Source organism: Acanthopagrus latus, chromosome 21 (assembly GCF_904848185.1).
Source record: "Acanthopagrus latus isolate v.2019 chromosome 21, fAcaLat1.1, whole genome shotgun sequence".
Classification (NCBI taxonomy): Eukaryota; Metazoa; Chordata; class Actinopteri; order Spariformes; family Sparidae; genus Acanthopagrus; species Acanthopagrus latus.
Window position 1 is genome coordinate 19,485,110 of NC_051059.1, and position 27,172 is coordinate 19,512,281.

Genomic DNA, 27,172 nt, shown 5'->3' on the forward strand with positions numbered 1-27,172 from the left:
GACCTATTCAGAAAACCCCCCAAAAATGTGCAGAAGTCATTTGATTCACATGCATTGAGCCACTCACACTACAGAGATCCTGTTAAGAGCTTTAAAATGACAAATGAAGGTTAAAACCAGGTGTCAGCATTTACAACAGTGAAGATAATGTTTCAAATCCCTCTTAGCTGAAGATGTTGTCTTCAGTATTCGCGTCTTTTCTCCTGGTAATCTGGTTTAAGAGGAACTGGAAAGTGACCGTTACTATGCTGTCTCACCACTTGATAGTAATGCAATTTGGGTGAAATTGTTTATGGTCTTTTAAACCACGAAGAGGAAATGAAACCCGCCAATCCCTCCAAATGAAAAGCAACAACATTTCTAAGCACGCACCCAGATAATCAACACATACGGGCAAAGAATGTTTCAGAAAAGCCTTGAATACGGTGACAGAAATGTGGTGAGACTAGAGGGAAATCAGACACAAATGCCCTCAGCAGTGTGCCAAACCTTAATTTTTCCTCTGGCTAACTGCATAACAACTGACATGATTTGATTTTCAAATCAACTAAATATTAAACTGAAGTTATTATTTTAACTATATTAACTCTAGGAACCACTTTGCAGGCAAAGATTTGACCCACAAAACTTCAGAACTAAAGGACTTCCACCGAATGTGTCCCATCAGTCAGCCTACTCTACTACTGATGGAGAGTAAGACTTGTATCGCTTAATGTTTTCTGAGGCTCAGGAGGATCTGAGTCTGACTGTAAACCGGATGGTGTGGTTTCGAAGATGATTCGCTGACTGCGATAAAGCCTGGTTCCAGACATCTGAATCACAACCCACATCCCTCATTTTGCAATTTGATGTTGTTTTTGCACTTAAAGCAGATTCTCTCAATTAGACAAACAGCTGACTGATCAGACCTGAGCTTGAAACTACAAATACCATTATCCTGACCTAGCTACCTTACAAGTATCCATTGAAGATGGTGACAAGTGTGGACAAGTTTGACACTGCTGTGTAATTCAGGGAAATGTATGAGCCTAGTTCCATCAAATTAACTCTGCTTATTGAACCCGTTCTTGATGCAATCTAGCAGGTCGGCCCCTCGTTTCTACCAGCTTTTAGCAGAACCGTTGCAGTCGAGGATCCTAGATCAACGGAGGGGGTTGCAGGATTACCTGTAGAACATGACGCACCCACTTTGGTCACTTTTCAAATAAAGCAAAACTGTTGTTGGCTCAGGTGTCTTCTCAGGTTCCCAACTAATTTACGTTTCAACGGTTCAATATAAGACATGCAATCCGAAATTTCCGAGTGCCTCCTCGCCTTCAGAACAGTTAAAAGGGGCAGTGGTTGAAATCATCACCTGTGAGATGGGACTCCTCTTCAAGACCCTCATACATCACCCGCTGTCATGAAGTCATGAGTTCAAAAAGAACTCTCCTTCATTACCTCGCCTCTAGCGGCACTTTATAGGCTGAGATTAGCAACCTGTGGTCCTAGTCTGCCAGTCTGCGCTCAAATTAGAGGAGCGGTACCAAGTGCAGCAACCTCACTGCAGGACTTACACACCCCATCGATGCAACGTCGAAATGCAGGACCGTCGTGTACAAATCAGCAGTGGCAGTGTCATGTTAGCTGGCTAGCTGGTCACCAAAACATCAGCAGACTAGTAGATTGTTTTACACTCGTTATAAAGAAGGCAGCCATGACACCGTGCCCTCTATCCCAACAAGAATCCAGACACTGAGGCGTGAACGTTGGAAAAAGGTGGGATCGGGCCATAAAGTCAGGATATCTCAGCACCTACAACTTCAATTCGGACCATTCTGATACTAATCTATCTCTTGTGAGTCCCCAAACTTTCAGAAAGCACAGAGCTAAATTGCCGGAGGACCCCTTTAAAATCCCTCGATGTAAAGCAGGTCAGTCTTTATAATGAGTACGTTTACACTTTGCCTTGTTTACGTGGAGAAACCGGCACATTCAGAGCTCAAAACTTCGCGCAGCACTGCCAACTTCAGACTCTTCAGATTTCTCTGCTGTCATATTTTCCCTCAAGAGCAAAGGCACAAAATTCTTCCAGCAGAGACCTTCATGATGCAGCCCCCCCTCCCCACCCCCACCAAGTGTTTACCCCTCACACCCAGGAGGAGTTCTGGAGTGGGTGCGCCCTGCCATGATGTGCTCATAGAGTCCACACTGTCCTGACGGTCCTGTGCACACCTAGTCCCTCCCCCTTTCTCTCTCACCCCCTCAGCCTACCTACCTCTCCCCCTCCCGTGCTCCCCTGTACTCTCCTCCTGCTCCTCTCCCAGGGCCAGTTACTCGTTTTGAAGTGACCACTCGAAGCAGTTTTTTTTTTTTGCCCGGGGACTCTTTCGCTCCATCTGACGCTCATCCATTCGCAGCCAGCATGGTCCACAGCAGCAGCATCTGCAGATTCCTCCTCCTGGTGCTCCTCGGCCTGATGGTGGCCTTTGTACACACAGGTAAACCTACATTTTGAGTGTCATTGATTGATTTTTTTTTTGGGATGGGAGACAAGTATGTGACCTCAGCAGCGTGCCACAAGTACTTATAGAAGTGACGTACCCGAAACAGATGACAAAGCCTGATTTATAGGGAAACATGTGAAAGATGTGATTTGAAAATAGTTTTTTAAAGAAAAAGCAACAAATTGTGTAAATTTATCACATCTGTTAAAGTTATTGCTGATCTTTTTTATTATTTTACTATGAGTATGTATTTTAAACCCTTATAGCATTCTGTTTATGTTGCTGTATGTGATCCATCCATGGGCTGATGTTTGCTCTTCTGTAGGCGTCAAATCAAAGATGTGTGCACACGTGTCGTCTCACCCCTCGCACATGGCCTGCGTGTGCGAGTGACTCCGCGGCCTGATGTGTAAATGATGCAGTTGTTGAGGCACTGCGAGCTGTGAAAGCTGCTCTTTGACGAACAGGATGACTCAGTTGCTTTCATGATGCTCAAATGAAACTGAATACCTTGGCCCTGAGTTGAGCTGTGGAGCTGAAGCGATTCTAGTGTAGTTTTTTTTTTTTTAAGGTAGTGGAACATCTGCAGGTGTGACAGAACGGAATTTCTGTCATCACCTGTGAACATCCGTGTGAGCGCAGACTGGCAGACTGGCACACTTGCTGCCCTTTTTCTTTCACTTTCGCTTACTGCCGCCTGTCCTCGGTTCCTCTTTTGCACTCAAATCAGTCAAAATAAAAAAAGAGGCTCTGGACACGGTTGAGCTGCTCTCACCCTTCAGGGGCCACGGTGGAGGTCAAGGGGGCAGCGACACGACAGGGATTTTAGCGAGTCGACGATGTCCTCCCTGTCCTGCGAGAAGAGAAACATCTGTCACCTTTAGGACACAACTCACTGGGACAGAAAAAGCGAATGATGTCAGGGTTTTCTAACACCGAGGTGCCATGACCTGCCGACACCACTCTAAAAATATCTCGCGGCCTCCTCTTGCTTAGGACCGTCCGGTTTTGAGGTGGAGGACCCCAGAATAGATTTTTGTTCAGCTCAAACAACAGAACAATCTGGCACAGTATCAGTGTGACACAGGCAGGAGAAATGAAAAAGGAAAGGCCAGGCCACGCTCGGCTCGACTTTTGCAGCCGGATCTGATCTGTTTTCTGCGACAGATGTCGTCATCAGGTACACTGTGTGATGTTTGTTCGAGCGCTGCGGCCGATCTTGACCACAAGCCCAGCCAGTCGAGTGACTGAGACGTTGTGACGTTCAGCCGCAACGGTTGACTCTGTAAAACAACCAAGATATTGGTGGCAATAAAAAGTTTCAACTATACCACATGATACTTGCTCACATGGTCTGTCTTCGAACTTCCTCAAAATGACAGTAGAAACAGCGTTTTGTCCCATGAGACAGAGAGGTTTCATCACCAGTTTTTGTAGCTGGGCACCAGAGACCAGTTCTGGCAGCTGAACCTCATTCCCTACTCTCCTCATTTCAGAATAAAATAAAACACACACTGGGTCATTAGTCAGATAGTTTACAATGGAAAATGGTGGAAAAACAGCTGTGGGAGCGACAGAGGGTGAAGTGAGGACACACGGCAGCGTCGATGTCGTGTTGTCGCTCGTGGTTTCAATGCTTGGTCTGGTTGCTTTTCACACACGCCCGTCTGCGCGCTTTGTCATCTCTCCGGCTGGTGTGAAAACCTGACCGATGAGGCCTGAGGTACCAACAAATGGCCCTCTGTGTTTTTTCAGTGTATGAAATCAGCCTTCCCTACGGTCTGCCAGGCGTTTATGAGTCTGGATTTATGTAAAGAGAAGGAGGGTTCTTCACTGACACATGAAACTGACAGTTTTAACAGCCAAACAGTATTAAACACAACAAACACAACCAGTGCTACAGGACACACTTACTACATGATACACTCCAAAACAAGTTGGTTAGGTTCTGGCACCAAAAGTACTGGGTTAGGAAAAAGACTTTAAGGTGTGTGTCGTGTGAGGAAGTGGGTGCGTTTCTCATCGCTGCTCCAACCTACTTTAGGTTAAACCACCGTCACTTATTGTACTAATTTCCATAGTGTTATACTTTTCGATATACAATAACAATAGCCAAGTTTCCGTATCTGAGTCAGTTACAACATGTTAGCATCATGTGCTGCAGTTAGAGCCTGAAAACTAGTCAGAGAACGGGAAGTTGAAATAGTTAACTCAGCTTAAAGTAATGAGCAAATGGTTGACCTCTTGGAGTAATGACCAACTGAAATAGTTTGCTTTAATTGATGAATAACAGTTGACAGCTTATGGTCTGGAAAACTAGCTAGCTAACAGTAATGGAATAACAGTTGAAATAGTTAGCTAAAAGCAATAATTAGCAGTCGAAAGAGTTAGCTAAATGTAATGTTTTTAATTAAGTACTGAGCTAAAACATGAAACAATTAGTCTAAATAAGTAGCTGAAAGTAAAGGATGAACAGCTGTAATAGTTAGCTAAAATGGACAAACAGTTCAAAGTGAAAGAAGTAATTGATAAACATTTAAGTTGGGACCGTATAAATGATGCGAGCTGTTTGTGGACGCCTCAGTCATGTTAATTCCATTAAACAGACATTTCAGGCAGCAGTTAACTCCTCCTTATGGAAACAAACGACTACGGAAAACATCGTGTTATTATTTTTTGCCCTCTTATTAATTCAAGCTGTCCAGAAGGCACAGCCTTTTACACACAGGGACTATTTAATAAACAAGTTTGTTTGACATCCAGTGCCCGGCCGGTGCCTGCTTTGGGCCTGGCCGGTTGTTACTGGTTGCAGCCTGCCGCCCTCCGTGACCGCACAAGCTGCCTTTTGTGCCCTCGGCTGAAGGCCTCATTGATGGCTAAGCTGGCCGGAGGCCCGGGCCTCCAAACCTCCGGCCAGCTACGGGACAGGATGCTTAACACGGCGAGTCAACACTGCAGCATTAACATACTCCCATCAGAAGTGCATATCGGAGTTTAGAAGATGCCGCAGCCAACATGCTGATGCCGAAGACTCGTTCAGTGTCATTATCAGTAGTTTCTTCGTTATCGTGCTACTGTTTCTGTTTCTTTCAGAGTGAATAAATCAAGTCTTCTTTGATAACGGCAGAGAAAAGATGTAAAACGGGGTCAAGGAGTTTACTGAGGGCGTCAGTGGCTACAAAGTAAATATGTAGCATTAAATAAGCTGAGTGTAAATATGTTTGGACTACGGTTTTGTTGGTATGTGTAGAGTTGAGGACAGGATAAGTGAATCAGCGAGTGGGTGGGCTTGTGTGTGAAGAGTTTGGTTTTTCAGAGGGTGACGAAGATCACATTTTTCCCTCTTTTTCCTTCAGATTTCAAAAGAATAGCTGTGCAGCCATTTAATTAGCTTCACGGCGACGGCAACCACAGTCACCGAGACATTTTTGACGGTTCTATCCTCAATCGGGCGTTCAGTGGAGTTGTGTCGGGAAACAGAAACGTGGTTTAGAAAGAGACTTTTGTTCTTTGGCTACTGAGGAGGTGTGAAAAGTCTCAGGGCAACTTCGTGCTCAGATGGGAGGAATGTCAGAGGACAATTCGGGGTGGAAAGAGAACAGACGACTGATTGGCAGGGGATGAGAGAGCAGGGAGTCCTACAGAACGCTGTTTGTGCTGAGGCATCAACCACTCCACTGAAATAATGAAGCAAATCTTAGTTGAAGGAGTTTCGTGGACAAAAGACAAGCTTGGGTTTGAACCCTCGAGGAAAAACATGTGGAGAGGTGACCTGAGGCTCAAACGGACAAAATGTTCATCCTCCACAAAGACATCCTTATGCTCCAGCCTGAGCCGTTAACCCAGGTAGACAGAGCGAGGCTGTTGGAGTCATTACAGACGGGGCCATGTATGCAGCTCTGCATCCCCGAGGCCTCAGCGTCCAGAGAGAAGTCGAGCAGAGCCATTAGCAGAGCGACGCGCCTCGTCAGCGAAATGACCGCCTGTAAGAAAAACACAGAGAGTCAAAACTGCACAGCAGGTCAAGCGTCAGGGAGTAACAGACTTTCTTCTTGGTCCGCAGAGACGGTTTCAGACCCTGCCTCCACAGACAACCAGGACACAATGTCCGGAGACCCCCCCAGTGACGTCACCACCAAAGACCCTTTCCAGGACATGACGGAGCAGCCCTTCACCTACGATTACGAGGACGCCACGCACTCCCAGGCCATGGATGAGGAGGAAGGTAAACAACTGACGTGAGACGAAGCATTTATACAACCAACCACCATTTTGTGTCGGTCAAGATGGCTCCAGGCAGCCCTTCAAGTCTCTGAAGCCTTGAAATCCAAAACTGATTTGAAAAAGAGGGTCTTTACTCCCTTGCTGCACGGTCCAACCCATGCACTACTTTTGGGACAGTTGTGCCCTAACTCTTTTAGCTTAGCAGCTACAGTAAAGATTTGAGCTTTTATAAAGGTTGTAAATGATAAATAACCCCTTTTCAAATCAACTTGGGATCTCTGGGCCTCCGGAGACTAGTTGAGCTATATGGAAACATTTCATCTGTGTTTCAGTCGTTCATTTTACATTTTAAAACAATTCCCCGGCTACTTCAGTTGTTGGGGAGATTGCTACAACACTGTTTCGCTGTGAAGCTCCAGAAATGTTTTGTGAAATCTCTCCACCGCCATGCGTCTGCATGGATGACGGCCGACTTTTCACGTTTGGGTGTACTGTTCCTTTAAAAAACTGCATCTCTTCCTTTGTGTATGTGTGTGCGCAGGGGTGCTGGGGCCGGGGGCCATCACCGCCATCGTTATAGCCGTGTTCCTGGGAGCGTCCGTCCTCCTCGCCCTCATCGTCATCACGCTCAGGAAGTTCACCGCCTCCTAGAGCGACTACATCTCATCTTGTGTGTGTGTGTGTGTGTGTGTGTGTGTGTGTTTGTGCATCATGAGTGGGTCGACAGTTTCTCTTCCGCCTCCTATCCGGCTCCATGTCTTTTCTTGAGAGATGAGTCGTGTCTTTTGCTTCGCTGTAGATGCTAAGAAATTGTGGCAGGTCCCTTTACTATTTACAGACGTGCTCATGTGAACTGACTGTTGCTCAGCGTGCCAACTTGTTGCTAAAGGTGTGATGTTAGAAAACTGGCTGGCTCTTCCAGTGGAAATCCGAGCATGTTCGTGTCATTTCACCATTTTTCAAAGTCTTGCATGCGTGCTCAGAACGGTTTGTAATGACAGCGGGCTCTTTGTTTCCTGAGAGTTTGTTGTGAAGCATCCTGCATGTGTTTTTGTTCTTATTTGTACACCAGGTGTTTTGTGCTTTCGTTAATCTTGTGTCTCACTCACTTACTTCAACAAGAAAGATAGTCGAGATGGTTTGCTTTAGTCTTTCACAAGGATTTCACCTTGTGCCAAAATCATTTCTAAAATATTCCCGCGGCGCCAACCCCGTGTACAAGTTCTGAAGTTTGTCTTGCACCATTTACAAACATTTGTAGAGTCAAAATAAGAAGAAAACATTCCGGAAAAAGGGCTTCTTCGATGAATGTAAACAGGCTAGTTTGGGTTTGTTTTTACCTGCAGAGCAAATAGTTAGAGCGAGGACAAACGTGTGTTTGCGCTCAAGTGAGTGTTTGTAGTTCTTTGTTGTTGTTGTTTTATTTGGAGGGGCTGGAAGTTATTTTAGTAAGATGATTATGTCTTGTTCTATACCCCTCAGAGTTCCACAGTACTCAGCCGTACATGTGACATAATGTCACTTCCCAATTATGTGTTCACGATTGAAGTTGAATAAATACAAGAAATCACATGCCAAGTGTCTGTGACTACTGTGTGGTTTTGTTTTTTGTTTTTTGTTTTTTGTTAAGCACATGACTTAGTGAGTCAGCACTGTCAACAGAATGATATTCATGGAGGGTTTATTTTTAATTCTTTAATTATTTGAACCATGTTTGTTTTTGTTAAAGATGGCACAGTTCAGTTTGCGTTCTGTTGACATGTCTGCAAGGTGAGTGAGGTAAAACACAAACAAAACAAAAGCTTATAGAAGCATGAAACTTCCCAAGTTGATTGTTTTCATTTGTCATAAATGTTTTATGAAATTTATTCTAAATATTCATATCGGACATGATCTAATTAGATATGCACTGATTTGCAAATACACCCAAATTTGTTCTTTGGACGTTTTTTTTCCAATCGTGTGAAAAAAGACGACCAGAATAGTAGATGATTGACCAAAATCTCAAAATGTATCAAGTGATGTGCGTCTCAAATACAAAACTGACCTATCCCAATGTCTTACGGTTCCCAGAATGTCATTTTTAAGTGAGAATCGGTTTGTGTTTGCCTCTTAGAGACCACGGGGCCTCACTCCAGTCACAACAGTAGGTGGCAGTGTGGCTGGCAGTTCATTTGCATTCACAGAACATCTTACATTGATGGTGCCCTAAAACCCTCTAATTTATTCCATTTAATGAAGAGGACCAACATCAGAGTGACCGACATCATATTAACGTGTCACACTTCTGATAAAAAAAAAAAAAACGGGGGGGGGACAAAATGTCTCACAATTTGAATACAGTTAAGTCATCTCAGCAACTGAAACCAGGAAAACCTCAAACACAATCACAGTCTAAATCTGCCTCTGCAGCTTCTCACGGACATGAAAGAGCAAACACTTTCAAGGCGCCTCCTCGCTGTCTCTGTGAGCAAGGGAGATCAAATCCTACAGACACACTCAGACCAATACCAGTACCGATAACACTCCAGAGTACAGAAATCACAGTACGGTACAAAGGAGACAGTAAACAAACCAAATCAAAGGTCTTTAACCTAAAAACTAATAAATATAATATAAAGGGCACCCGGCCTTTTACTTCATACATGTTACAACAACACCAACATTCACGAGACGCAGTGAACAATCACAACCTGACTTCATCTTAATTTAGTGATGGAAACTCCAGTCTGAGGAAATGTAACACCACAGTCATATGTGAGAGTCACCATGGTTTCCTAAATTTTATTTCAATTTTGTTTATACCATCTCCACATAGAGGGACATGATTGTTGTCTAGTCTGTCAGAGCGTGGTCCAGGCTGAGATAACACAACTACTGGATGGTCAAACAATATAATATGTTGACCTCTGTGATGTATTTTGTTGAGTTGTGTCCTTAGGTTTTGCAAAAGCTTTCCAACATTGCTCAAACCAGAGAGAACGAGGGAGGAAGAAAGTCAACGTGACTAAACATTACATTTATAAAACTTTATAACGTTACCTTATCTGTGAATGTTCATGCCTGAGTCGCGTAGACAGATTTAAATCAGCAATACCTCTTACATCTTTTGTTTTGATTGAGACCCCTAGCAGCAGAAATTACATTCATGCTTCCCAGTGGATGAATCCTACTGACCTTGGTGATCCTCTGACTCCTCATCTGGCACCAAAATCATGCAAACATTTCATTGATCCAATGCTTGGCTTGAATAGCTGCAAAACTACCATCCCACTGCATGCTAATGTGCTAATAAGGTGGACACTAAACCTGTTGAACATCAGCATGTTCACACTTACTTTAGTTTATTATGATCTAGAGTAACTGACGCCAGGACGTCAGCTAGTCTCTTGGGGTCGGTGGAGTTGTGATCATGTTAGCATGCTGATGTTAGCGTTAAACCACTGTTTTTAAAAAGGAATGATTAAGTGGGTCGGGGTTAGGTGCCCCTGATTTCTGGGTACACTTAAATACAACTCATGTCCTTAGAAGTTACAAATACTAATGTTCTGGCAATCTGTAGTGACCATGCATGCCTGTATCTTTACACAGTGAGAGTAAGGTAAGAGTTTGGACTAAGTTCACCTCTGCCTTGATTTTAAATGACTGTAACGTACCACTCAAAATACACTCACAATGTGTGGCATGACTCAGGAAGTGGTGATGAAACGACAAAGGTAGAGAAAGCAGAAGTGTGTCTGGCACAGTGCAGACAGTCAGACAGCGACTGTGAAGAGTTGAGTGAGATGTTGGCAACCGAGAGGTAAGAGCACAACTAGAATTCACATTTTCCACACCGTATCTAATAGTGAAACTGTGTCAGCTTTCGACATTTTTACTGCTGCAGGAAAATGTGTGGCATGTTTTTGTCTGAATGTTTAAGTTACATTTATTAAGACTCAGAGCAACATATATTGGATTTGATGGGCCGTAGACCTTGAATCACGAGTTTGGTGGATGATTTGTTTTTATTTGATTCACTTTTCTTTTTAGATAGACTACCACAGAGCTGGGAGATGCATTTTCTGTCTTTCTCTTGAAAACAATTGTTCACTCCTCACAGTAGCCGCAGCCCGAGGTTTCTGTGCCATGAGCTGATGCTTTCATTTAGTGACGACAGTAGATTTACTCCAGGTTCCAAAAGAGACCTGAATCTTTGTGTTCTGTTGTGTTTAAATCACTTTGACCCTCAGATCCAATTGGTGCTTCAGTTAGTTAGTTAGTGCACTGAAAAAAGGTCAGACAGAAGTAGGTGTTTAGAGACAGTGAAAACACCAAGTTGCATATCTGATTAACCAACCTATTTCCTTTCATATCTATGTGATCTGTAATTTGTCAAACTAAAGTCAAAACTATTCACTTTCAACCTACAGCTCACTTGTAGTTTAAACGTACACTGAACATATGGAGCATAGGATTTAAACTATAACAGTACATGTTCTCTCAGGGTTTTGGGCATTTCCACCAGAAAGCAGATACGTTAAAAAAAAAAAAAAATTAAGTTAAAGCGGCTGAACCCACATAGCTGAGAAGTTTCAAGTGGCTTGGCACCGTGGCATCTCTCACAGATGTCTCTGTGTGGGAACAAAGAGTAATGACAGGAAAGGCAGATTCATTTTGAAATCGCTACTGAGCTGCTGAAATTAAATCAAAATCAAAATTCTTCCCTGCAGCTGCATCAGCGTCAATGCGACGGTCAACTGTTCATTTGCACAGGTGGACCGCGCGATGAAGTATCTGGAGCTGGTCATCTATGTTCCCATATTTGTCCTTGGTTTGACTCTCAACGCTGTGGCGCTGTTTGTGTTCTGCATCGTTCTGCGAAAATGGACGGAGTCAACTATCTACATGACCAGCTTGGCTCTGATGGACCTGCTCCTCCTCTTCCCTCTTCCCTTCAAAATGCATGCCACCAATTATTATTGGAATGCCGACCTCCAGCGTCTCTGTTCGATCTTGGAGAGTCTGTATTTTGTTGGAATATATGGCAGCATCTACACCATCATGTGTATAGCTGTGGACAGATGGATGGCTATCTGTCACCCATTCAAAGCCAAGCAACTGCGGTCACCCCAAGCAGCTCTGGGGATCTGCCTGGCGGTGTGGGTGGTGGTGCTGGCAGCGATCTTTCCAACCACCTATAGCTTCAGAGAGGCCGGGAAGGAAGAGTTCCACTGCTTCCACCGGTTTTCAGGGAAAGGCTGGAGCCCTGTGGTGATCATCTGCGTGCAGGTGTTTGGGTTCCTCCTGCCTGCACTGGTGCTGGTTTACTGTTCTGTCAAGACCATCTGGGCCCTCCAGCAGTCGGGCCAGCACAGCGCGCAGAGCCGGGCCTGTGTGAAGATCATCTACAGTAGTCTGAGCGCCTTCCTGCTGCCTTTCACCCCAAGCCACCTCGGCATTCTGCTGCAGTTCCTGGTGAGACAACCACAAGTTCATTTGAAGTAAACTGAGTGAAGTCAAGGGCGTGAAGTGTGACGAAGGTTAAAGCAGAAGAGGTCCTGAAACTTTGAAATCACATTGCATCATCTTCATCAGCAGATGGGCTTCAGTCCATTCCTTGTGAAATAGTTAATGTTTAAATTTCCATTTGTTGATGACCATTTCAGGGACTTCTCGCCCAAGTTACAAACTTTAATATATTAATACAAATGTATTGATAAATGTTAAAGGTTCGACTCAATTTAGAAATCAACAAACAACCTAAATTACTTAAGATGATGTCTATTTTATACTAAATCAGGTCTTAAAAAAAAAAAAGAAAGGAAATGTGCTCTTAAATCACTTTACCTGAGTGGGGAAATCAATTCACTTAGTCATTCGCTGAAAGTACCTGCTTTGTGTTACATCACTGTCAAAAGTCGAGCTTCCTGCGTTGTTTTTTAAATACTAAATCAGATCCAAGTCAGAAATACTGACATATTTTATCCTGGTCTTGTTTAAAAACCAGGAGACATATGGTTTTACTATTTGAACAATTTAAAAAACTTTTCTCAAGTGACTTATATTTTTTCCAGTTTAGATGTTACAGGAACACGCGCATGAAAGCAAAGAAAGCAGCCAATTTAACCTGTAGAAGGAGAAGCATATTATGCTATGTTCATTAATTTTTCTTTTTTAGCATCAAACATGGCATTGTTTTTTTTTGTTTGTTTGTTTTTCTAATACAGGTACAATTAAAATAAAAGAATCTGTTATTCTGATGCCGGAGCATAAATACCTTTTTTTTAAAAAGTCAAACTGTTTTAGCATCTGTTTTTCGTTTGAGTTGAAAGTGACATGCTGTATAACAACACAATGTTTAAAGAATAAATACTGAGGATGTGACCTACAGTCGCTACCGCCCTTAGAATTGGATGGTGGGTTTCATTTCTTATCAACCGTGAGACATCTCGATCTGAAAAAAATCATTACTGCAGTCTGACAGATGCAACAACATGTAACTTTACCTCTGTACAGCAGAAATGCAAAGATATCATCTTCAAAAAAAAACCCAGATAAGAACATACAGCTGTAGAGTTCACACTACTGAGTCAACACAATCAACCCAGCATATCTCAAAGCTTTACACTTCTTTAGCTGCAACTTTTATGTTTTCCGTCAGGTTTGATTTTCATCTTTGTGTTATGACAGCGCTGCGCTCATGGTCTGAATGGGTTCAAACATTAACACATCTAGTTAAAAACATTCAGCAGTTTCGTGCTGAACAATTTTGAAGGGCCATCTCAAACAGTGGCCTCTGGCTTGGCAGCCTTCAGCTGTCATCCCTGCCATCCCTTCCACCTTCCAACGTGAAAGTCACCTCATATATATTAATTCCGAATGTAAAAAAACAGATATCTACTCTGCTGACTTGGCTGGCTGTGCTATATCGAGGGTTTTTCTAAGATTTTAAGATTTTCATGCTCGTAGGCAGGACGGTAGACTAATGTTTCTCTGTCCTCCATTCCAGGTGCACCAAAAAGTGATTACAGACTGTAGCTCCATGCAAACCATCAGCCTGTTCATACAGGTAACTATGTGCCTGTCCAACATCACCTGCTGTCTGGACGCTTTGTGCTACTACTTCATCGCTCATGAGGTGAGAAGCACCAGAAACAGCTTCAGGCTCTCGAGGATAAGCCAAAGAAGAGCCACATTCAGCACTTCAGAGGTCTGAACAGGGGAGGAATAGAGTTTTAGTTAAAGCAAAATTAGTCCTTTTAGAGGACTGCTGGTAGTGAAGACCTGGCTTCTTGAGCACTGAAACTGAAAAGGGGCCAGTGTTGTTTCCAGCAGCAGGGCACATGTGGCGTGCACCGCAATGGGTGAAAAACAAGCAGGTCAGAGTGCAATCTCAATTAACCACAGTGCTGACAGTAACGTTAAAATGTAGCATAGGGAGAAGATGCGACAAGCACTGAAACATGATTTGGTCCAGTGATAGGAAGCTGGCAGCCACCTTTGTAACCTCAAAGGGCTCTTATACCCAAGACGTAGGCTGCAAAAAGGAAAGTCTAGCAAAGAAGCCACATGGTGAGTTATTTCTTGAACGATTTTAAGATCGCGCTTTTGTGATGGTGAGAAAACTGCTTCACCCTCCTCACTGATGAGTGAGAATCTGATGTGGGGTACGATTCATTTTCAAACCCAAGGAGCTCACTGCGGGGCTTTGTAGGATTAAATATGTGCTCAGAAGTGTCGAGTCAAAGATAAGTAAAGGCGCTCTTAATGTTCTGAAGCTCGCAGTTAAGAACAAAAAAACAACCATTTAAGATCGAAGGAGACACAATTTGGAATAGTTCGGCGAAACAGATACCGTAAGTACATCTGTGAAACATCAAGTGAAACATCTTGTTAGATAACTACTTATGATATCAACAACAAGATTTATTCATATAGCACATTATATATAAAATGCACATTTTCATATGAATGCAACAAGAAATGAATAAAACTAAATCAATAAATAAATATATCAATAAATTAGTATAGTAATTATAGTAATTAAATTAGTAAATCTCACAAAGTCAAGAAGCAATTGTGATCTTAAAGATGAAATGAATGTAATTAACTATTATTTATTAATTATCATCTAGAATTACCATCTTAATGTTTTTCTTTTCTTCTTTTCCTCTGGCACTTTTTTGTTTTAAAAATATTATTAACTTGCAGCAGAAAAGTAATTGTAAATGTATTAAACCCATAAATCTTGCTGTTCAGACATTTTTATATGATTTATAAGAATCTAATGCAGAAGTTAAATTTATGTAACCATCATGTAATTATTATTGTATAAATGAAGTCTGATGCCGGGCGGCAGAGATTTTGTGGGCATTACGCTCAATCATTTCTTAAAACAGTCCTGATTTGACTGATGTCGGCTGAATGTTTTATGAATGCAAACTGACTGACTGTGTGTTTTGACTTGACCTTAGAAATGTGTGTTTGTATGTATATATATGATATGATATGATATGATACGATATGATATGATATGATATGATATGATATGATATGATATGATATGATATGATATGATATGATATGATATGATATGATATGATATTGGTTGTTACATATGTACATATAATTTTGTACATGATAGAGATTTGTTTTTTAAATTTTCTTATTAAATGTAGCTTCAAATATGTGCAATAGGGTTATTAAAATTGGGCAAAGACAGCTGTTAATGGCATTCAGCCAGACCTGTGTACTCTTTGATATTAGTATGTTTATAGGATATTTGATTTATGTAAATACTGTCAAAGCTAAACCCAAATGGACAGTCTCTGCCACTCTGTCCTTTTTTACTCATACTGAATATGTTCACCTTACCGTATAAGTGGACGGTGTTCTTGTTGTTGAACAAAACTCGATTAGGGGATTTACTGAATATCAATGTTGATTTTGTAGCGTGTAGTTTCTTATATTGTGTAGAAAACCTGTGTAAGCTCTCTTCATGACAAGACATGAAACCTATCGAACTTTGGCTGACTTGCATTTCTTGCATCGCATACTTTCATTCTGTTATTTTAATTTCTGTTTCTGTCATTTTTGCGTAAGCTGATCTTGTTCTTTTGTGCAATGGGTCTGTGAAATAAAATCCAGACGAAAACATGATGATGTAAAATGCCAAATTTATTATTGAATTTTTATTGGAGAAAAGCTCTTAACAAGAGTATAATATAGATTTTTCTGACTCATGCGCTGAGCTTATATTTCAATACAATATGCTTTACTTCTTCAGCTGATGTCTGCTCTGAAACTTAAAGCTCAGACTTACATTACGACATGACATATGGATGAATTTGACGTTTAAAAACTCAACTCTGCTCAACGATTTGCATGTTGATCCATTTTCAAACCAAATCTTCCACTTCCATTTTATAGTGCTACACGGCTAACCACAAGAGATTCATCCTGTGACGTGTGTTGCATTCACCCTGATGAAGCTGCCATTTTGTGGCATGTGGAAACAATCGAACACAGATCCTTAGCAACAAATAAAGAGAACCTAAACTGATCAGGCTGTTTGTTCATTCCAGATTCATTTTTGTCTGTAATGGCTGTGAGGAAGTCCACATAAGAAAAACACTTTTTGTTTCCCTTTGTAAAGACTAGCTGCCTCTTATAATGTCTACATGTTATTGTCAGCACAATCTCCAATTATTCTAACCTATAATCCATAATAATGATAATAATACTGTGCATGCTTTACTGAAAATGATACTGAGGAGTGAGGAGACAAAACAAGTTTCATAATTTATTCTTAAAGCAGCAAGATATTACAAGAAAAATCAACTGTACAGCAGAAATATCCATGATGATGAAATATGAGCACATATCACACGTCTCTCCCAACAGAGATTTATTTGCTCCAGAAACCCCATTTGTTTTTTCAAGTTGAGACGATTGAACATTGTAGAGATAATAATGCCAAAATAGGAATGACTGGGAACTTGCAAGAGCTAAAGACAACAGGCAAATCCACGTGAAGAAGAGAAAGAGTAAGACTAAATGACTTTTAGCCTTTGATATCATCTACAGTAAAAAGCATTCTTTCTAAATATTTCACATATCCTTATCACGAAGCATAGCATCGCAGACTTTGGTTCCTTCTGTCCCTCTAAAGCACTGCTACTAATTACAGTCTAAAGCCTTTAACTCCAAGTTGTAGGAAAAGTGATACCAAGGGAAATAAAGAGACAAACAATAAAGAAATGAGTGTTCACAAAACAAGTTAATTTCAGATAAAAATCTATGCATGTTACAGTATGTTCAAAATCAATGTACAGTATATATTGCTTAGGAACGATCAAAGTTATGTACACCATTCATTAATGATAGAAACCAGCAAAGAAACTACATGAGGTATGTTTTGCCATTTTCTGACATTCAAAACAAAATAAAAGTGACAACCAAAGTGCACAGTGCAAGCAGCTTCCAAGTATCCATACCACCACCGACAGTGCACTGGGTTACTAAAAAATAACAATAAGTTACAAATCTAAAATCAAACTCTTCGGATGAAAATGTCACAAACGGACACACATTAACATCTTATGCACAACGCGACAAGCTACAGATATATCTGAACACATTTATAACATCATCCAAATATACAGACTATCTTAAAAAAAGACTAGTACATGAACAATGAAAGAGCATTCCCAACTTGAGACAAAAACAAAAACATTAAAACTGAAAGTAAAACTGTTGGACAAACACTTGCTCTTAAAGTGCAGTTAAACGCGTAAATAATTCAAGAGGTATGGTTTGAAATTGGCTTCAGTGTTGGATGGCTGTGATTTCCGCCTTAGATTCAGACCCTGTCGCAGATGACGGTCTCAACCACAAACGTGTTCTCAAAGTGACGAATCCTGTGGCACTTCTTTGTCTCACGCCTGTCGATACCTGGAAGAGAGAAGAATTCACACGTTCAGTGTGTGAAGTGGAGCTTTGCAGTGTTCATAACACACCTACTGCTATCATGCCTACAAGCTTCCATTTTCAATCAGCAGCGGTGATCCCTGACAAATCACGTCCATATATGTACTTGGGGGGAAGTTTGTTGCATCATTTCATGCTCCAATCGAAGACAGCGACGACAAAGATATCACTCATGTGCATCACCACCTCCTCCGTAGTGTGTGGATGTGTCCACTGCTCTGTGAGTGACTCACATAGCAGGAAGTACCCAGGCTGCACCCACACACAAACACTGACATGATAATCAGGCCGCCAGGCTGTTAAAGGAGGATTTTACACTACAGGCACAATGTCCGAAGTGTGTCACGATGACGGCCCTATTTGGTAGTGATTGTATTTTTTTTTTTTGGCATTGTCATTCGCTCTCTATTTGCTCCTACACAAAAACGGAACACCGGATTTCCCAGTGAGTCACCAGAGGAATAGTTTCCTCCCTGAGTGCAGAGAGATCACGGTGACCCTGAATACGTCACGTGACTCAACATATCACAAGATTGGTGTTAAAGAGGGCGAAAAATCAGCGGATGTGAACCAGCTCTCATCACTCATAATTTAGCATATCTTAATCGCCTGAGTGGATTGGAAAGGGAGAGGTCAGTCTGTTGAAGACAACACGAGACCTGACAACATGATAAGAAAGAGCTTGTGTGCAAGACATGAAGTACATTACTTAGTGAAAAGTTGTGAAAAGCTTGCAGTGTGATTATGTTTTGCTTGAGTTTAGGTTCCAGAACTATGTCATTAGGATGAGAAAAGATCATGGTTTGGGTTCAGACAACTGTTTTAAATACATAACTGCATAACTTGCATTATAAATGTAAGTATGTCAGTACCAGTAAAAGAACAAATAATGGAATGTTGTTTTTCTTTGTTTTCTTTTAAGAGGAAATGGAAATATGAGGCTGTTTGTTGAAACACTGTGATCTTTCACACACTAATTTCCTTCGACATGGCCACAACCACAGCTTGAAAAGGAAGTGGATGGGTACTCACGCCGGCGCTGGTTGCGGCGTCTGAGGCGGTAGGTTTCTTTGCCGTAGCAGAGCCTGTGGATGAAGGGGCCCAGCGTTCTCATGTTCCTCACCCTGCCTGTCACCACCATCTCCTCCTGGATGATGTAGGTCTGAGGAAGGTACGTCCCTCTCTGTGGGAGAGAGATGCAAATGAATCACTCAGTGGGAGGAACACAGCAGACAGGAAGATGGGAACATGCTGTCCTTCACTGTCTCAGACAGCCGTTCCTCTCTTACAAAGCTTTCACAATGGCTTTCACCAGTGACATCACCGGTGAATACAGCGAGGGCCTCACCTTGACGTTGACGAGCAGCTCCCACAGGTTCCTTGGAGGCATCACCAAAGTGGTGTTCAGCTCAGTGATGTAGCATTTGTCCAAAGCAATGTCATGATAAGCTGTGAGGCCCTAAAATAGATTTTTAAAAAGGTTAGCACCTCAGCATAATGAATCACTTTAACAAGAAAATGTAATGATAGCAAACAAGGATGCCTCAACCTACCCTCTGAAAGTCGTGGATGATATCAGCAGGGTCGCTGCCTCCAAAGTGTGGCACAGGTACACTGATCTGCTCGTAGTTGTCGTCAAGGTAGATGCCGACATTCTCCTCAAGTTCTTGCCGGCCTCTCAGAGGAGCATACACAGAGTCCTCATAGAAAACCCGACAGTGGAACAAGCTGTCTTCTGGGATCTGCTGATGAGACGCAACAGAGCCGAGTTAGCACTTGACAGCTACTTAAGGCTGTTTTTGCTCTGGATACAAGGTGAAGGAAAGGTAGAGTGAACTGACCTGAGGTATAAAGTAGTAGCGATAGACATAGATAGAGGCCAGCACTAGTCCTGACATGAAGATCACCAGGCCGAAAGTGAGGCAGCAGAGACCAGTTGGAAAAGGCTTCTTGGTGCTGACAGGAAGCGCCGGCTGCCCCTGCAGAGAGAAAAGCACTTGGGTTAGAGGACTAGTCATGTTTTCAAGTTGTAGTAGTAGATGTTGTTTTAACAATGCACAGCCACAGAATACGGTACAAAGGAAGTGTTGTCTACTGTGCAACCTTTGAAGCAACTATAGAGAAACTGTAAGAGGAATATTGATTGATATTGAAATATTGATTTTTTTTTATTCAGTGGACACAATGTCCTCTCATACTGTCATGATTTCTTGTCCAAATTGTAATAGAGTTAATTCCATCAAGAAGTGGTTGCCAAGTGGTTAGTCAGGGGAGGAGATCTGGTAGACGTAGGATGGGACTGGAATGAGACATGCCAGATGCCCACCCACAGTCTCTCAGTCAATCTGCTGCCTCTCTCTACTACTGTTGCTATGGAGAGCGGAAGCAGAGAGAACAGATGCGCCAAGCTCTGACGAAGATGCTGGCACGTGGCCGTCTGGATCTATTCTTGGCGGCCCACTTCCACGCTCCTTATTTGCAGTTAGCTAGCGCCCTCAGTGGGAGTCAAAACGAGCATAATTGCGTGGAGCCAGAATCCCTCAGTGGAGGTGGACATATTAATAGATCTACACACATTGGCTCTGACGCCTAGCCCACTTTCACAGCCGATCTAAATGCGCGCAGCCTTTGACATCACGTCTTAATCTCCCCTTGACGTAACGAACAGGTGAAAGGTGTTTGCAGAAGTGATGGATACGTCATCACGTGGCATTCATTTTGTACAGTGTGTTGGGAAATAAGGATGAGGCAGGTGTACATATCCACTGTGTGTCAGATATCCAATTATGTTGAACTCCTGGGAGGCAGTCCAGAAAAGAAGCTAATAAAAGCTGAACTTAATGTGACAACCCAGCCTGCATAAACATTTATTTTCAGTTCAAATTGCTCAGTTGCTCAGTACAGCGTCAGTTACATTATCTCAAATATCTAAGAATACCATGTGCATAATACACTATTCTATCTATCTATCTATCTATCTATCTATCTATCTATCTATCTATCTATCTATCTACCTATGGACTATAGAGCTGAGTTTAACATTGAAATGTTCATTTCCTTTCTGAGCCCGACTGTCCTTCATATAAACTCAAATGTACTCTGGATCCTGTTCACAAGATACAAAATGTTTTATTGGTATTGGTCAATATATTTCTAATCTGAAGTCTTGAATTTCTATATTGACAATTCTGACAAGAAGAAAAAGCTAAACTGCCCTGAAAAACACTGACTACACTTTTTTCCTGGATTACCACTCTCACTCACAGGCTCATGCGCTCTCCCAGGCGCAACCTACAGGATTCACGTGTCATAACACCTTGTGACGTCACAGACTGGCGCAGTCACCTCATCTTACAGCTTTGTTGTTGTCTAATTTCGACGAAAATGAATATGAATATGAAAGTGTGAACGCCTATATTGATAGAAATTGAAATGTGTATTTTATGTATATGTTTACTTTGTTGACTGCTTCATCAAAGTAATGCTGTCATATTCTGCTCAGGGTGCGCGCACACCCAGGGCAGCCATCTGCAGTGTGTCCTCGAAGGTGGCCAAACAAGGTGACGTAATGTCAACATCCCCAGGCTGGGGTGCCTGCAATGCTAGTTCTGTCTATCCCATTATTATTATAACTTTTTGCACAATAAGTTTTTTTTTCTGACAAACGTAGCCTCTTTTAGTAAGTGCACTAAGAAACTGCAGTACATTGTGAGATTTCAAAGCCTTCAGTTCCATTAAGGTTGAAGCATATTAAAAACATAACTGCAGCACATTATTTAACCATATTCTCTTTTTGTTTATATGTAAGATTTTTTTTTGCATAACATAAATAGTTAGATTATGGATTACCACTATAAATCCTATCAGGTGAGATGATGATGCATGAACAGGCAGATCAAATATTACAGTTAAAAAGACACGTTCAACTTGAATCTATTAAATTACAACAAATGCACAAGGACAATATCGTAATTATGCTATAAGATTACGGAGACACAACACAAATGCCACAACAAGAAACAAATAAAAAACACAAAGTGCAAACTCACGTGAGCCTGAGGTATAACGATCTTGTCTTCATCGATGTCTTTTTCAGGCTTCTGCGCCGAAACTGTCTGGAAAGTGATCTTCACCATGATTGTTTGGTGAGTGTATGTTTTCTTTTTTATCCCGTAGGCCTGTCTGATTCAGTGAGCTGGTTTCGTCCACCGAGCAGGGAAGACTTTATAGCAGCGAGCGAGTCTCGCCCCCGGGACTCAGTGACATCAGAAGCGCGTCTTCTCTGACGAACGAGCGTTGTGTGGGTCTGAAGGAAAAGCCGCCTCGCCGCTGTCAAAATAAGACTCCAAGTCCGGCTTAAGCGTCTAAATTTAAACGACGTGCCCAGTTTTTGGTGGATACATAAATATAACTACACATTCAAAGCGGGTTGTGTTTAAAAAAACTATTCTTACATGCTGTTAGCTGATATTACAGAACACCGTGCCCTTATTTTGAAGGCAAGCACCCGATATGGTAGTGCTTTCCGTATTTTATTTAAAGCTGCATCTCCTCTTTTGATCCATGTTCTGAACACTGCCATCCGGAAATGTAAGGATGTTTCAAACTCTCAGCCAGCTACTACACTGCAATAAAGTTAGCACTAGGTTACCACTATTGGTCACATTAATTCTGATAATACTAATAATAACAGTAAAAGAAAGTATTTGCACTTATTCATGGGCTCATCAGGGCATTTAATGCATAACGTTTTATACAGTACAGTGTGTACTGTGAATTATGTGTGCCTTGGTTTAAGCATTTTTGTGTATTATAATATATTGCAATGTAACATCAGCATTTAGCAGAGCACGCCTGTAAGTTCACTTCAAAGGAAACCTTACATTTCCAAAATGCATTTTATAACAAGGTTTTAGAGCTGTAGATCATTTAAATATTTAAGAATTATTTTACAAAAACTAATTCTCATTTCATGAATAAAACTTGAAAGGTCACAGTCAAATAATCAGATGTAATGTGTCAGGTTTTCTTTAACTAATCTAACAAAAAACGTCACAGCCATATTCACGCCCTATAACCCAGGCAATCTGTGGAGCTTTAACAGCAAACCAAACTAGCAAATCCCCACCAAATGCAAATTACACAACACATGCAAATTTGCACAGACATGCACACAGCCCTCGTCACCATATGTGAAAAGTCATGGCAGTGTGTTCGCATGACTCACTACAGACACAGGCGACACAGTGTGTTAGATGGGAACAATGTAGGAGATTTGAGTTGATTATACAACAATAAACGTTTATGAAAAGCACTACTTACAAATTATACAAGGATAGGCAATGGAAACATGCTATTATACCTTCCAAATACACGGATGATGCACAATTGAGCCAGCGCTGATTCAGGCTGAAGGCTCTTTACACTCTTTACACATGTGAGTAGTGTACTTGACAAATGGCTCATATCAACCAATTCACATTAGGTTTTTTTTCTTTTTTACAGTGGGAGTGGAGCACTAAAAGCCTAGTCCTCATAGTAGAGTGATGGCTCACAATCAGGCATGAAATAGGCCAAGATGACAATGTGAGAATTGGCAGATACATGGCCTGAAGTGGTGATGACACAGATTAAAAGAGAGTAGTTAAAAAAAGCTAACATTAAAGGGGTAAATGTGGAGGTGTTGCGTATATTTTCACGTGTATTTCTACATGGGAAGGACTGACTTTTCATATAAGGGTACTCTTGAGCTTGCATTTAATCCAACAAAGGCTAAATGTTTTATCATTTCACCTGATTAAACTTAATGTTTTTTGGCTGTGGCAATAGACCTTGCTGACTATTTCCTGGGTCCGACTCGGGTAGAATGTGTGTAAAATGTAATGTTATTGATCATTCTGTAGATTCAGACTGAAGTTGGGAACAAAAGCTAACATGACCACTGCACTGATGATTTGGCGGGGACGAGCGTTGCGCGCCCTCGCCGTGTCTCTGCTCTCGTAGCCAGTTCACCCATTCACATGTAAATGAACCGTCATATATACCCAGCACATGCCCCACTCGGAGCAGCATTAAGGAGTCCAGCCTCTCTGCAAGCTTTGTTGGCCGCTGGGATCGCCCGGCCATCTGTCCCATTGACAAGCTGTAACGGCTCTTTGGGCTACACACCAACCTCCAGTCCAGTGGGCTTCTGGCAGCGCCTGGGTTAAACTCCAACAACATGGCCCCCATCCGTAACAACAGAAACGGAATGGACAGAGGTGATAATCGCAGTGGGATCAAATCTGACAGAAAGGTAAGGGCCTCATACGCGAGAAGTTAACGCCAGCATTCCTGCTTTTTCACTTGGCTAACAAGTAACCCCATTGTCCTTACTGTTCTGGCAGATGAGGAAACCTCTGGTCGAGAAGAAAAGAAGGGCTCGCATCAATGAAAGTTTACAAGAACTCAGAGTTCTCATCGCGGATGCAGACGTAAGATGTTATAGTTATATTTGTGCCCCCCTAGCGTTGTTCCTCAAGGTGATTTACATAGTTTTATCTTAGTTAGCTTGTGCTACGGCTGCTTTTTACTTACGAGTTTTGCTTTTTGTCACCCGCTGCAGTTGCAATCAAAGATGGAGAATGCCGAAGTGTTGGAGATGACAGTGAAGCGTGTGGAGAGCATCCTGCAGAACCGGGCTCAAGGTAAACATGACACACATTTAAGTTTAAGTTTATTAATCAGCAAGCCGTTAAATATTTCACTTTTCATGATAATAATAAAAAATCACTAGCCCATGACTTAAAATGCATTCTTCCGCTGAGCAATATAGTTCTTTAAAACTCACAAGAAATCAGTTGATAACAGTTTGCGCATTGATATTCCAATCAACTGTACTGTACTAAGGCCACAGGTGCGCGTGTGCATCTTCGAACGCGGTTCAGCCAATCAGGGCGTAGAGCCCAATGTTTATAAGTTAACTGTCCCTCACTAGCGCAGTGTTGCTAACTTCTGAGCTAACCTACGTGTTGTGTTCTCCACCCACAGAAGTGGACGCCGTGAACCGGGAGGCCTGCGAGCGCTTCGCCGCTGGCTACATCCAGTGTATGCACGACGTCCACACTTTTGTGTCCAGCTGTCCGGGCATCGACCCGACAGTCGCCGCGGAGCTGCTGAACCACCTCCTGGAGAGCATGCCCCTGAACGACGAGGACCGCCTGCGGGTGATGCTGCCGGACGCGGTGGCAGAGTGCCCGGGCAGTAACAGCACTTGGTCCCTGTCAGAGAGCATGTACTCGGCCCTGGTGTCCCCGGCCCCCTCCACCACCTCCAGCGATGACCTCTGCTCTGACCTGGACGAGACAGACTCAGAGCAAAGCCACGTTTCCTCTTCAGAGGAGGCTGACAGCCAGGATGCGTTGGGCTTGCCTTCCTTAACCTACTCCAAGTCAGTGTGGAGACCATGGTAGATGATTTAAAGGAGGAATAGCATGTTTTGAAACTACAGTAGAGGATTTGTGTTAGGATGTTTTGTGGGGTAGGCCTCAGTGCACGAGAGAAACACTGCTGAGATGACAACTTTGAAACTTGTTGAAAGGCATCAGAGAAGCTCTTTGTAATTATTGGGGAACTACAATTAAACTAAAAGGTATTTAATAAATAAAGTATGTAATTAAACCTGTTTTGCATAGGTCAGAGACCTGCAGGGTCGTCATTTGGAAGTATATTGGCCTGCCTTCAGTGAAGGGGTAAATGCATGTGTAAATATTTACTTGTTGAATAAGACTGGGCTGTATAGAAGATAGGTGTCCCACTAGAAATGCATTATTAGTTTGTGTGTAAATTATTTCTTCTTTTTTTTGTTTTTTGTTTTTTTTTGTATTATTTAGGATGTCTTTAACTTTGTATTTATACCTGTCAAATGACTGTTAGTAGGCTACCTCACTTGATAAGTTTCAATAAAATAAAAAATCTTTTTTGACAAGTGACTTGTTTTAAATTCAGCTTCACAAAAGCCACTTTTCACACACAAGGAGCCCACTATCCACCCACCCACGGCTGTTTCCAATATATTAGTTATTACTCTGCCATTGTGGGCCATTTGTGTGCACTCTCTCCCTCTATCTCTCTCTGTCTCGCTCCAAGATCCCTTAGCACATCGTAGGCATTTGTGAGGTGTGAAATGAGTAATCCACTCACTCCTTATATAGGCCTAGTTGAGGACTTGGCAAATGGGTTTTATAACTCTTCTTGACTTCAGCAGTTTTCAAAATAACGTGGGAACAAATAACTTGCTCCGTCATTATATTGTTCTCTTGACTAACAAAGGCACTGCAGACGGGCCTTGTTGTCTCAACCACCAGTTTGTCAGTGTGTGGTTTAGCATGATATTGCAATGTATTATAACTCTATATGGGGCTTTCCTGCGCGCCAAATATTCCAGCGCATACGACAAATGAAATGTGCGTACGTACTAATAAAAATCTGCCTCCCCAAGCAGAATAAGGGGATAGACTGTGTTAATCTCTTGTCTGTGTGCTCAGACATGACCTCTGTACTCCCGGTGAGAGTCACAGACACTGTTCTGCCTCTGTACCATCAGATCCTACAGACACAAATGAATAAGAAAAGACAGCAGTCCTGATCTGAGTCCTAATGATGCCTCCTCTGGTGTTCCTGTGATGTCCACTCCAAAGTGTCACTTCTGACGCTGTCCACAGTCTGTGAATACCCATACTGAGTGGGGTCTGTGGTGAAATGACCTGAAAAAAGATTAACACACAGAGCCTGGGATAAAGGAAGAGGATTTCATTAATTTATTGGAAAGTAAATAAGTACTTAAGTGCTGTACTATTAATCTGAGGTACATGTACTTACCATGTGTATTTAATGCCTCACCACTTTATTTCAGGGGGAAATATATCAGCTAATTTATCCGGCAGCTATAGCGCAGAACATTCAAACAAAATATATGATCGACTTATAAAATAATCATGAATGATCATAGATTACGACAGCAGCAGCAGTCTATATAAAGCACTTCAAATCTGCTCTACCACGACCAGCTGCAGCTATTTAAGTATTTCCATTACCTACCACTTTATACTTTTACTTCACTACTTTTCAGAAATAATGTACTTTTTATTCCACTACATGCATCTGACGGCTGTAGCATCAGTATCAGCTGCCATACAAGTCTCAAAGTATCTGATATTAAATGTGAGTGAGTAAATGACACATATGTACAGTATGAAGTGAATGCTATGGTTCAGCCTCTTTTCTGATTACTGGAATTTGTGTGGCTTGCATATCAAATCACATGAATTGTGCTGCCATGGCTCTGTTGTATCATGTAACCTGCAGTGGTAACTTGTAACTAAAGTAATCAAATAAATGTTCATCATTTAGAAGTGAGAGTATAAATGGTCAGAAAATGGAAATAATAGAAGTGAAGTGGAAATAGCTCAAAATCTCAAAACTTGAGTAAATGTACTCGATTACATTACAGC

The 27,172-nt window shown here is 42.0% G+C and overlaps 4 protein-coding genes and 1 long non-coding RNA gene across 7 annotated transcripts; 3 read left to right on the forward strand and 2 right to left on the reverse strand.

The window, feature by feature from the left end:
* Positions 1-113: 113 nt before the first annotated feature.
* On the forward strand, positions 114-8,291 carry snorc (secondary ossification center associated regulator of chondrocyte maturation). Its single transcript, XM_037082772.1, has 3 exons — positions 114-2,480; positions 6,550-6,711; positions 7,252-8,291. The coding sequence occupies exons 1-3, from the start codon at positions 2,405-2,407 to the stop codon at positions 7,359-7,361; spliced, it is 348 nt and encodes a 115-aa protein (XP_036938667.1). The 5' UTR covers positions 114-2,404; the 3' UTR covers positions 7,362-8,291.
* A 226-nt stretch (positions 8,292-8,517) lies between these two features.
* Positions 8,518-15,164, forward strand: LOC119010557 (G-protein coupled receptor 55). Its single transcript, XM_037082761.1, has 3 exons — positions 8,518-10,512; positions 11,423-12,167; positions 13,702-15,164. Exons 1-3 carry the CDS (start codon positions 10,352-10,354, stop codon positions 13,906-13,908), a joined length of 1,113 nt encoding a protein of 370 aa, XP_036938656.1. The 5' UTR covers positions 8,518-10,351; the 3' UTR covers positions 13,909-15,164.
* Positions 9,469-11,474, reverse strand: LOC119010562. The gene is made up of 2 exons (XR_005071997.1): positions 11,271-11,474; positions 9,469-10,976 (listed from the first exon to the last, which is right to left on the reverse strand). It is a non-coding gene; the product is annotated as an uncharacterized LOC119010562 (long non-coding RNA).
* Positions 15,165-16,481: 1,317 nt separating the features above from the next.
* Positions 16,482-24,390, reverse strand: itm2cb (integral membrane protein 2Cb). 3 transcript variants are annotated; one of them, XM_037082765.1, is made up of 7 exons: positions 24,258-24,390; positions 21,731-22,010; positions 19,523-19,660; positions 19,235-19,423; positions 19,030-19,140; positions 18,714-18,864; positions 16,482-17,645 (listed from the first exon to the last, which is right to left on the reverse strand). In XM_037082765.1, the coding sequence occupies exons 2-7, from the start codon at positions 21,815-21,817 to the stop codon at positions 17,554-17,556; spliced, it is 768 nt and encodes a 255-aa protein (XP_036938660.1). In that variant the 5' UTR covers positions 21,818-22,010; positions 24,258-24,390; the 3' UTR covers positions 16,482-17,553. The 3 variants fall into 3 exon arrangements, with proteins under 3 accessions (XP_036938660.1, XP_036938657.1, XP_036938658.1); XM_037082762.1 differs by having other exon boundaries at positions 19,235-19,426; XM_037082763.1 differs by lacking the exon at positions 24,258-24,390 and having other exon boundaries at positions 19,235-19,426; positions 21,731-22,011.
* hes6 (hes family bHLH transcription factor 6) lies at positions 22,108-25,647 on the forward strand. The gene is made up of 4 exons (XM_037082766.1): positions 22,108-23,976; positions 24,068-24,154; positions 24,286-24,367; positions 24,711-25,647. The coding sequence occupies exons 1-4, from the start codon at positions 23,902-23,904 to the stop codon at positions 25,130-25,132; spliced, it is 666 nt and encodes a 221-aa protein (XP_036938661.1). The 5' UTR covers positions 22,108-23,901; the 3' UTR covers positions 25,133-25,647.
* Positions 25,648-27,172: the final 1,525 nt, after the last annotated feature.